Source organism: Macaca fascicularis, chromosome 12 (genome assembly GCF_037993035.2).
Source record: "Macaca fascicularis isolate 582-1 chromosome 12, T2T-MFA8v1.1".
Lineage (NCBI taxonomy): Eukaryota > Metazoa > Chordata > Mammalia > Primates > Cercopithecidae > Macaca > Macaca fascicularis.
This window is the reverse complement of record NC_088386.1, coordinates 57,863,862-57,876,459: the sequence shown is the minus strand read 5'-3', so window position 1 is coordinate 57,876,459 and position 12,598 is coordinate 57,863,862. Positions and strand designations below refer to the sequence as shown.

Below are 12,598 nucleotides of genomic sequence, written 5' to 3'. Positions count from 1 at the left end.
ACCATATCTAGCAGATACTTAATAAATATTTGCTAAAAGAATGATAACTTCTGTTTCAAGCTGCAGGCCATGAAACTGATTCTGGGTGGTGTTTCTTGGTCTTTAAAATTAGATTGCCTCAATAAAACCATGGCTTCAAATGCACAGTGGAAGGTGATATGTACCTTCAAAGCTTCAAGGCTGGACAGTCAAGAAAGCTGTGTATAGTATAATGGAAATAGATATAACAATCACCAAATCAGCATGCATCCTGGTTTGTACTTGTGCAATTGACATAGCAACTCTTTGTAGCCAGATCTGCTAGGCCTGGTAAAACGTCAGCGTCTGAGTCATAAATGAAGAGGTCCTATGTCAGAGAGTTTAGCAAGGGAACCAACCCTAAAAATAAACAAACAAAAACGTACAATGAACTGGAAGCCAAGAAGGCAATACAGCTGAGGCCAATGGAAAGGGGTGCCCTGGATAAATATCTTCTTAAACCTACCTCTTATTTCAGACTTTTTTCAATGTACTTCTACCTCTATTTCACTATTGCTCCCACTCTTAACTCTCCCTTTTAAAGTCCCTTTACTTAGACAGAACCCAGATACTAGAGCTGCTAACTTATTTGGGATGTTAAAACTACAGAACTAATAAGACATTCAACAACTGACTCTTAATTTTATTGAGTTTTACTTCAGTGATCTATGTGACTAACTTAAGAATATTAAGAAAATCTGTTGAGGGCTAGCATCATATAAGAAGTCCTTAACCTAGGCAAGTTCATGCCAACATCTGTGTATCTTCTCCACGTAACAACAGCAGCTCTATGGCACCTCCAACTTGATGTTATCCTTTCCAATGGCTGTCACTTCCAATAGAATGAATGTTGGAGGCAGGGGACATTTAATAAGAAAAAACTTTCTGAATCATCCTTAAAGCTCTGTGGATGATTCTAAAACTATTGGAATTCCAAGAACATATCTGTATATTGATTTTAGTGACTACCTAATTTCAAAAGGGATTTAGGGCTACTCACAGTGACAACCTAAGTTCAAGTATTGCAGGACATATAACAAGCCAGAAACAGGAAACAATAATTATAGTGAGATGCAAGGAGAAAGAATTCTTAAAGTGGTTATGCAATAATGCACAAAACATTTAAACTCTGCTGAGGCAATAGAACACAAAACTTAGTGGAGAATACCCTATCAGGCAGACCAAAGAGAAAACACAATAGATTTTTGGTTTTCTATTCCTAACTAAAAATAATACACTAATTTTTTCAGGAACAATAAATTTCTGACCAAAAACACAGAGGAAGTCCAAAGTACATTGTCTATTAAAAATCTTTTGTGCGTCGAAGGGTTTACACACATTCTTATTTAAATTGTGGCCACAACTCTGTGAAATACATGTTATTAATTTAATTTTCCCAAAAAAGGAAACTGATTCTCAGAGAAGTTAAGTAATTTGACCAAAGTCAAACTAGCAAATGATGGAGCTAGAACTTTGGATCAAGCCTGTCTGATTCCATAGCTCAAATAACACATTCAGGGAAATGGAGAATCTCATCTCTATCTCTTCTCTCTCTTCCAACTCAAAGCATGCCTGAATACACATGTAAGCGTGTGTGCATGCACACACACAGACACACACACACACACGCAATTTTTCTTCTATACTAAGTTTTACTTAAGGATACTTAAGGGAAAATGCCAGAAACAGCAGCTACAGTCTCAGTGGCTCAGTATTCTTATGCTAACTACTATAATCATAGCAATATCTTCCTCATGTGAAATATGAAATGACTTTATGTACTTTATTACAGGTGAATCTTAAAAGACAGATGGATATATTTGATTTGCTACTTGGTGTAATGCTTTATACATCTTTATCTGCATGGGGTTACTTAGAATTACTCAGAGACCACAGCAGTGGCCGTCAGAGAAGAGAAGTAATTCATAGGCAGAGGCCTGTATAAACTAGGGTGTTTTATTCTATACAACCCCCAAACCGGAGTTGAACTAAATCTGGCCACAACACTCTAAAATGCTGGCCCTCAAGCAAAGTGGCCAGCATTTTACCACGTTGTGTCCAAATTTAGTTCAACTCCAGTTTTACATCACTTGCCAAAGAGTCCAATGAAGTGGTTTAAATGGTAGAAGGGATCAGTGACCCAGACAACTGGTTCCATGTGAAAAGCTGAGTTGATATAAGACTCCAACAAAGAGTAGGAAGGGCCTCCAGCACCCAGAGGCAGAAACAGGCAAAAACTAGGCAAGTTATCGTGTAGGAGAGGTCTTCCATCAAGCAGGGAACCTGGAAGGAGTCCAGTCATGTAGACCAAGCCCAACAGCTACAGTTAAGGGGAGAGATTACAGATGAGTGCCCAGAAACTCTTATCAAAAGGAGGCATATTTTTTTGGGACCTGAGCAAGGAAATACAGACTCTTCAGGATGAAAACCTGATTTCCTATAGCAACACTGAGCTGGATGGGCTGTGTCTAACAATTGACACATTGTTGAAGAGTAGTTTATTGAAATTATGGCTAAATTCAATATTGCAAAGATTCTCATTCTACGGTAGAGAAACACAGATTGATGAAGTGACTTGTACAAGAGTCAACCTGGGGCAAATCCATGACCAGAATTCAGTTCTATGAATTTTCATCTAAAATGCTCCCTATTCATTTCTGTGAGTGATTCCATACAGTGAAGAAAACAAGAGCAGAAAATCATGACTATTATGCTTCAGGTATCTTACTGATCCTCTTTATAACATATCAGTCTGACCGCTTGCATTACACAGTGATCCTGTACACAGTAGGGGCCTTGTGCTTACCTGAATATTTAACAATAGTAATAATTGTGTGTTTTTTCTCATATGATTTAATTTGAAGCTCCTCTGTGAGCCAAATGCATTGGCCTTACAAACAATTCATGGCTACTTTTAGCTATATTGGAGGGCATACCAAGGTTGATCCAAAAAGACAGGAAATGCCCAAATTGCATCATTGCACTATAAATTGCACTATATAATGTCCCATTCCTCCACCTCAAAGCATATTTAAATGAGTCTGCTTGTACTGGTAGCAGAACATTAATATAAAAATTAAAATCTACGTACGACACCCAAAATAGCAAGACACAGATAAGCAAGAGTTGAATGTCTTTGAACCATTGTATATTGAGAATTGTATGAAAATAACAAATAATTTTATTCAGTTCAGATTGAGTAGCAGTTGTCACAAGATATTGTTTAATCTGTTCAACAAGTTTTAAATTAGCCCCTGAATAGGTTGTCAAAACAGTAGCACTTTAGAAGCTTATGTATGCACTGCAAATTCTGGTGCAATTTCCATTTCTGAATATTGGACTACACTTTTAAAGTGTTTTTGCTGTCCTCCTTGCTTTTCTCTATTTTCAGTGCTTATCAAAATATTTAGTATTAATAATGTGCATATGAGACATAAATATTTCAAATACTGTAAACTAATAGCACACTATGGTATATGACATTTACAAATACCATGGCTATTTCAGGGTCAACATTTTTACTAATTATAACTTAGATGTATACCAGAAATGGCAACCTAAATTGACTTGAGATTCTTTCAAAAGGTTGATTGTCTTTCTAGTTGTACCACCTTTCATTAGTTATGTCTTATTAATTGTCACATTGCATTATATCTGTGCACAGTATGCCACATAACATAATGCAGGGAAAGAGAAGCAGTGTGAAAAGTTGTAGGCATTATATTTTAATGAGACAGCATTTGTATTGAGTCTGAATGCCTGCAGTTAATTCAGAGAACAAGTATTTGAGTTAAAAATTTTGACATGTTTAGCAAACCAAGTATTCATTAAGAGGTAGGCGAGGTAGAAGAGTTGTAGGAACTCCTGCGTGACAATGACTACACCTGCAGTTCTGTGAGCAAGAAATTGACTGTATTTCAGGCGGAGACACCCAGAAGGCTGGTAGTATGAAACTCTTTCTTTTTTTCTTCAGGTCCTAAAGGGCTTCCCAGAATGCTTACAAGCAGACATTTGTCTACATCTCAACCAGACCTTGCTGCAAAACTGCAAAGCCTTTCGGGGGGCAAGTAAAGGTTGCCTTAGAGCTTTGGCAATGAAGTTCAAGACCACCCATGCACCTCCAGGAGACACCCTTGTTCACTGTGGGGACGTCCTCACTGCACTTTATTTCTTATCCAGAGGCTCCATTGAAATTCTCAAAGATGACATTGTGGTGGCTATTCTGGGTGAGTGTTTTAGAAGTGCATGGTGACAGATTCAGTTATTAGCTTATAATGCATAGTTTAAAGTGATCAGGAAAAAAAGACTGAAGTATGTATTTATAAGAACAGTTTAAGAGTGGTGGGTAATTTGAAAACTGTATTTAAAATTCAGTTCAAACCAAATTAACCTTGCAGAAAATATGTTTTCTTAACTGTCTCACTTTTTCTCCGATGTGTAAATGCTTCGATGATTCTCTTCAGTTCTTGGCAGCTACCTAGACATTTGAGGCCAAATATAGGAAAATAGTAAGCATATTCTTTTTTTATGTTAGAAGATCTTAGCTTCATGCTTGATCCCTCAACACCTTAAAATAAAATATATGTGTTATAGGAAATACTTGCTAGCATGTGCCAAAGCCCTGTCATGAACTGGGTTTATGTTTTGATGAATTTCATTTATTCACTGTGCACTTTTACCTGCCGTGTCGGATTAAATGGAATCATACAGTCCTTAACTAGGTAATTAATATAGACCTATGAACCTAACAACCAGGGATAGAAGTGATGAAGGATTAAATTAGTCATAACTTCAACTGATTTGGGTGCAAAAGAAAGCACATGTTTAATCTGCCTCTTTAAAAATACATTTAGGGGCCGGGCGCAGTCGCTCACACCTGTAATCCCAGCACTTTGGGAGGCCGAGATGGGCGGATCACGAGGTCAGGAGATCGAGACTATCCTGGCTAACACAGTGAAACCCTATCTCTACTAAAAATACAAAAAATAAGCCAGGCGTGGTGGTGGGTGCCTGTAGTCCCAGATATTCGGGAGGCTGAGGCAGGAGAATGGTGTGAACCTGGGAGGTGGAGCTTGCAGTGAGCCAAGATCGTGCCACTGCACTCCAGCCTGGGCAACAGAGCGAGACTCCGTCTCAAAAAGAAAAGAAAAGAAAAGAAAAAATAAATTTGGGCCATGTGAACTTGTAGTACTTCTTTATAATATTAGGACACTGGGGAAGAGAAAGGAAACAGAGAAAAGTGCAGAAGTGTAGTCAATTCTTCTTTTCTCCTACCATACAGCCAGTAGGTTTAAGCCTCACTCTCCCTATGATAACGCCTATCCTTAGTTTCTGTAAAAATTTGCATTTTTTCCCCTGTAGATTATCCAGCTCCACTTAAATAATGGGCATGTAATTCAATGATTTTCTGTCACTCAGCTTTTGATGTTCATATGTGATAGTTATCGCCAATAGCACAGGGATGTTGTCTGTTTTCCCTGCTGCTGTGTAGAACCAGAGTATGGCATGGCACAGAACTCAAATACATGAATAAAGATGTTCAAGTGATTTTCTTATCTATTTTGATAATTTTATTATATTAGTTTTTTTTTAATTTCCCAAATTTGGTTTTCTAACCAATAAGCTGACAAAGAATAAACACATATTCTAAATCATTTTAAGGCCACACAATCAAGTTAGGTTTTCACTAGATTTGGCCTAGACAGTTTGTCCTGGTCAGTTTGTCCTTCTCTGTTGCCAGAGAAGGAGGATGCTTTGTTGCGTTTCCGATCTTCAAATCAGCCAGTCCTAGCTTCTACAAGAAGGTAAAAAGCTTTCTTGCTTTATCAAGTAGTAATTTTAGAGTGTTGCTAAGACATATCCATGGACTGGCTAGATCCTGGCTCATTTATAGTCATGTTGGTAGTTGAAATACAAAGTCCAGGCTTAATTTAGTTCAGGTCTTTTTTAAAAACAATAATATCTATATTGAGCTACCAAAACTATAAAGAATGTCAGGAAATTACTCCTTTTCTGTCCCTATTTTCATGTAAGCCCCTAAAATCCTTACAAATTATGATCGTTTATCCTATTTTTGGAAGGCTGATACAAATTTATTTAAACTGTGGTTAGTGTATCCTTTCTAATGTCAATTTTTCTTACATAGTTAAGATACAGTGTTTGATTTCTCATTGTTGAATTCTTTTGTGAAACAAGAATATTACAGCATTTTTTGACTAATTAGAACCTTATTACTTAAAAGTCTTTGAGAGCTTCCACAGTAAGGTATACGTGAAGTTGTCTATCAAAATCTAAAATAATATACTCAAGGAGTTTTTTCTAAAAATGAAAAGAAGCTTCAGGATAGATACAAGAGAGTACTATTTTACATTGCCATTGATTATCTTTAGAAGTTATATAATCAAGTAATATATCAGTATGTATTAAGTATATATACCACAAGTACAATTTTTAAGTACTTCGATAGTCAGAAACAGAAAAATCTAAGTGGCCATGACATTCAGGGAAGTCATTGGAAGGAGATTAGATACACAGTATCAGGTGTGCAATAACTTTGACTCTGGAGTCACTATGCTTGGGATTTATTTCTGGCTGTTCTCTCCCTCTCTCCACTTCATTCAACTAAGAAGTTGACATTAGGCTAATCAGTTTATCACTTTAATGCTCTTTCTGTATTCATAAAATATGGATAATTATTAGCAATTCCTTCATGAAGTTATTTTAGGAATAAATTGAGGCAATGCACCTAAGCATTTGACACAGTGCCTGGCACCTACTGGTCCTCAATAAATATTTGTTACTGTTGCTGTTGTTCTTATCTTGTCAGGGAATAAGACCTTGAAAAGCAGGTAGTATGTGGCTAGGCAGAGGTGATGGGGAAGGCCTGTTAGAAGCTAGACACTGAAATAACCCTAGATTTTACAGAAGAGCAAGGACAAATTTCCCTAACAAAGGCCATATAACAAAAAGCAGGACTATATATGTTGAGAAAATATAACTAGATTTATTAAGCAGTTGGGCATATTTAATAAGGGCAAATTCAAATGTGGTTTTTAGGAAACAAGGTGTATTCCAATTGTTCCACCAATCCACTAAGTGTTGAAACAGCTCCATCATAACCCCTTGCTCAGCATCACCTGCAGAGACCATCCCGAGACAGAAAGATCATGAATCTGACTCACTGCAGCCTTTCTCATATCCCCAGATTGAAAAAATCAGAGTACACCTACCTGAAAGTATCTTTAAAATACTATATGGCAAGACCCTTTGCTAGCAAAGTGGGGCATACTGGACTGAAGATATGTTTGCTACATTCTAGATGGTTAGCCAAATAACCAAAACAAGGAAATAAAAGAACCAATCACCCTTAGAGATAAATTTCCACTCACCAAACATAGGATGTGCATTTAGTTGAGGTGCTGGAACGTTGCTCTCCAAGTCTGGTTTTCAGGGATTGATCAATTGTTTAGTGACCCCCTTCTACTTTTAGAAGGAAAACATTAGTTTGGATTCCCTTTCCCAGCCTCTTTTTCTTTTTATTTTCTTAGGAAAAAATGATATATTTGGAGAAATGGTTCATCTTTATGCTAAACCTGGAAAGTCTAATGCAGATGTAAGAGCACTCACATACTGTGACTTGCATAAGATTCAGCGAGAAGACTTGTTAGAGGTTTTGGATATGTATCCTGAGTTTTCCGATCACTTTCTAACAAACCTAGAGTTGACTTTCAACCTAAGGCATGAGAGTGCAAAGGTATATGTTAACTGTTTGTTTATGTTTACATTTCTGACATGTTAGTTTATTCTAGAATTGCACAAATGCTTCTGAAAAATCAAGCAAAATATTGCAGCAAAACTTTACAAATTCTGAATATCTGGAAGGAAAGGCCAGCTGAATATTAAAATTTCTGAATTATAGAAAAGAAATTTAGCTTAATTGCTTTCAAATATGTTGAATAATTTCAAGTAGTTCAACTAGGTTTGACCTTGTAGAAGCCCTTAGGTGATACACTTGAGTTAAAATAGCCTTTGTTTATACTGTGCCAATTATTTGCTAGAAATGGGTGATTTTAGGCTGTTGAAAATTGCTTGAGTTTATCTTATACAGAGGTTAGAATAGTCTCTCAGCTATTATTTATACTATACATTGGTAATCAGTGTCTTCACAATAGTAATGAAAAAATTAACCTCATTCAAGTTTAGTTTCCTATTTAATACAATTTCCAAATCACAGAAGTACAAATTAGTCAGGTTTTACAGTATTGTCGGTTTTAATGGTGTAGAATGAATATGTAGTTTAACAGAAATAATAGTTAAATAATTGTATATGCAAGTTAAGCTAGAATGAACTTCAAGTGTAGCTCTTATGTTCCATACTCTTTTCTACTATGAAAATGTGCCCTTATGAGCTATTACTGTTCTATGGCTATAAAACTTACGTTGTAACCCAAAATTTATTACTAGGTTATTCCTTTTCTATCCCTTTCCCCCCAAAATTTCACAACTCCACTCCAATTCTGAATGCTTTTTTAAATCAGAAATCAAATATTGAGTGATTGATACTTGCCAGTGTATTTAAATGCTAACTAATATATTCTCTGGGGGGAAAAAAAAACCCTAAAGTCAATACTTAGGTAAGAGGGGGTAGACTTAATACTTCCTGTAGTCATAGATATTCCTAAGTACCATGAGAGGCTTAAAAGAGAAAGAGGAATTTTAAGGGCCCCTAGATGCCATTTAATATCCTGATGCACCAGTTCAGATAGTTATTTCTTTTTAAAACACCGAAAAGATCTTTTTTAATTGAGGTGGAAAAGATTCTAGTTATTAAGAACATATGTTTCTGTAATGGTTTTAATTCAGTAATTTGTCACAATCTCAGTTTTATGTCACCAACCTCATTCTGACTTTGCCTTGAAAAGTAACAAGTATCTACCTCTCATAACTTCATTATATAAAAGTTTAGTCAGCACTCAAACAGGAGCTTCCATTTTTATTTACAAGACAGACAATATTAGACAGAGTGAACCAGAGAGGGAAGAAGGAGGATCTGGGAGCAAAATAATAAAGGGTTCAAAGTGTAATGTTTATGGAATTTAACCTATATTTATTGTTGTGAAATTTAACCTTATGATAATTACCACATCATTTAAACATCATAGCTAATCTTAACTAGTTTATACATTTTTCTTTGCCATACTATAATTTATGCAAAGTTCTTTAAATTACTACAATTGACTTTTGAACAACATGGGAATTCAGAACACCAACCCTCATACAGTTGAAAATCTGCATATAACTTTTGACTCCACAAAAACTTAATTACTGATAGCCTACTATTTATTAGAAGTCTTACCAATAATGTAATCAGTCAATTAACACATATTTTATATATTTTTATAAAATGTATTCTTACAATAAAGTAAGCTATGGAAAAGAAAATGTTACTAAGAAAATCATAAGGATGAGGAAATATATTTACCATTAATTAAGTGGAAGTAGATTATCATAAAGATCATCATCTCATCATCTTCATATTTAATAGGCTATGGAGGAGGAGGAAGAGGAATGGTTGGTCTTGCTGTCTCAGGAGTAGCAGAGGAAAAAGAAAATTCGTGTATAAGTGAACCTGCACAGTTGAAGCCTGTATTGTTCAAGGGTCAACTGTATTGTTCTTATTTTTACTTTACCAAGTTGCATAAAACACATTCCACAAAAAGAAATATTTTTTCTTTAAATGTTGACATCATCCCTAAACATTTCACATATAAATAACTTCTACACTATGATTTCCCCAGCAAATGTTGAAAGTACTAAAAATTATTCTATCAGTGTATTTTATATTTAAGAGACGAGTATTGAGCAGGGTATTGTAGCTGTTTGCCTGCAATCTAATAATTAAGTCTCAAGATGGTTGAAACGATATGAACTAGTAAATAGTTTACTGATAGTACATTATGTTCTAATTGAGTAATCTTTCATTTTATCTTCACGTTTCATTAACAAAGGCTGATCTCCTACGATCACAATCCATGAATGATTCGGAAGGAGACAACTGTAAACTACGAAGAAGGAAATTGTCATTTGAAAGTGAAGGAGAGAAAGGTAATTCATTCCATTCCTAAAGTTTAAATGTAGAGCATGTGGTAATTAGCCTTCTTACTTAAATGTTCATTATACTTCTGATTTCAAGAATAAATTTTACTGAGGCTTTAGAAGGGCAGATCCTTTGCTTTATTCAGTAGCTAATGATCTGGTTTCCAGTTTCTGATTGATAGCTCTCAATGATATCATTCAACAAACCCATCTGATATTCACAAGGACATCACAGATTAAGAAATAGAGTGGACTGATTTTTTAAAGACAGTCAATTCGTTCTGAGCACAGTGTTCTGGAAGGAGGGCTGTCATTTCAGGCCAAGAGCTCAATCCTCTTACATGCCCTACAAGCATGCATGACATGGATGAAGGCCACATTAGTTAGTCCTTCTTATCTTCAGACTCTGTGGCACTTGTCACTTCTTGTTTTCTCGAGGTTTTTCTGCCTCTCTGACTATTCTTTATGCTTTGCTCATATAGTCAAAAAATATTCATTTACCATTTCACATTTTCAAGCAGTTACTCAATGTTCTGAGAAATACGTTGTGCAGAACATCCCTCATCTTCCCTAGAGAGGGAGATAGACACACCCTCAAATAGTAGGCTCTGTAACAGGAATAGGTATTCCTCAATGGGAACTCAGATGAGTGTACATTTAACTGTTCTTGGCAGATGGGAGAAAGTTTTCCTGAAGAAGCTTTCACTCTTGCCTCATGCTGATCCAACAAACATTCGCATCTTTCACTATGAACCAATTCCCTTCTTTTTCTTGCATACTCTTTTCTTTGTGTCTGTAATACTTCAATCTTCCTATTTTCCTCCCACCTTCATGAACTCACTGAAGACAATTTCAAGATTATTATTTTCTACACCAATGTTAATTTGTTAGACTTTTAAGGCATAGTCCTAGGCTCCTTTTTCTTCTCATTCTATATCATACTGTTTCTCAGGGTGATCCCATTTATGCCCACCATTTAATTATATCCTCACATAGGAGATGTGCATATTTACATGTTAATCCCAGACCACCTGAGCTTCAGTCCCACATATCCAATCACCTATAAAATCATCTACCTGAAATCTCAAAGGCAGCTCTAACTCAACATTTCCTAAATTGAACTCATGGTGCACCCTGGAAACCTGTCTCCTCTTCAATTCCCATGCATCTACAGATGGTGACTCTATTCAATCAATTGTACAAGCCAGATATCTTGGAGCCAACCTTCTCACAACCTCTCCAGCAACTCTGGCAACAAGTCCTATTATTGCTACCTCCAATAAATCTCCATTTAGTCTTCAAATTAGGTCTCCTTTTGGTTAACTTCTCTCCAACTACTTAGCCACAGCTCTGGACCAAGCTACCATAATCTGCCACCTGGAATATTGAAACAGCCTTCCAACTTGCCTTCCCACATGCAACTTACCCCTCTTTCATCTATTCCACACTGGACTTCTGTTGATTTTTTTTCTAAATGCAGTTATGTTTATGTCACCCACATATTCAAAGCCCTCTAAGGACATCCTATGCCCTTAATCCTTATTAGGGTGGGTCTTAACTTACCTCTTCAGTCTTATCTCCTAATATCCTTCCCTTAACTACTTCCATCACTCCACTCCTTCCCCCATCAGTTCATCTCTTCAGCAACATTTACTCCAGGTGTACTTCTGGGTTTATTTGCATCATTATTTAATCAATGTTGTCTGCCTCTAGATCATAAGTTCTGTGGAAGTGGAAAATATTTGGTCCCCTGTAGTTTTAGTGCTTGCTGCACAGCAGATGCTCAACAAATATCTGTGGAAAGAATAAATGAAATAGAATTTGAGCATCTTTCTTTTTATTCTTTTCCCTTTTCTTGCCTTCTTATGCCAAGTTCTTTTTTTCACTCTCTTTTCTCCTCAATGAATTCTCTTTCTAGGAGAGCATCTACTAGCTTTAGCTTGCTCCACATTTCAGTTGAAACAAACTGCCCGCTCCACCATGTACACTGTTTCTGTGGTTTTGGTTATAATATTCCCTTAATTCATTTGCTTCCTTGTCCTCAACAAAACACACACACACACACACACACACACACACACACACACACACAAACTCATACCACACCAGTTTCATCCACTAAAATTCAATTTTTAACAAAGTCAATCTCCAATGATATATTTAATGTGAATCGTTTCTTGATCTCAAATGTAAACCTTCTATTTCTCTATGAATTCTCAAAGCACTTGCTTCTTATAATATTGTCAAAATATGCCCTGTACAATGGCTACTGGTATATTTTTTTCCTTTGCCTTTGCCAAACTGTAGATTACTTTAGCAAACAATGGTTGATAAATATTTGTTGAATTGGACTAATTATTGATTCTTCTGGCTGACTGTAGAACAATAGATTACTCATAGATAGTTGATAATTTTGTTCTGCAAGGTCTTTAATTATTTTCTTGGTGACTCTTTCTAAAATCAGAACCACTACTATTAAGCAGTT

The 12,598-nt window shown here is 36.0% G+C and overlaps 1 protein-coding gene across 5 annotated transcripts in view; it reads left to right on the top strand.

The window, feature by feature from the left end:
* Positions 1 to 12,598, top strand: part of KCNH7 (potassium voltage-gated channel subfamily H member 7) — a 481,965-nt gene that overhangs the window by 447,299 nt on the left and 22,068 nt on the right. For 4 of the 5 annotated variants that reach the window (XM_065525576.2, XM_005573324.5, XM_065525577.2 and 1 more), the window contains 3 exons: positions 3,992 to 4,244; positions 7,566 to 7,771; positions 10,026 to 10,122. In XM_065525576.2, the coding sequence (XP_065381648.1) occupies positions 3,992 to 4,244; positions 7,566 to 7,771; positions 10,026 to 10,122 (556 nt within the window). The remainder of the gene's footprint in view (positions 1 to 3,991; positions 4,245 to 7,565; positions 7,772 to 10,025; positions 10,123 to 12,598) is intronic. The other variant, XM_015432301.4, reaches the window with a different exon arrangement.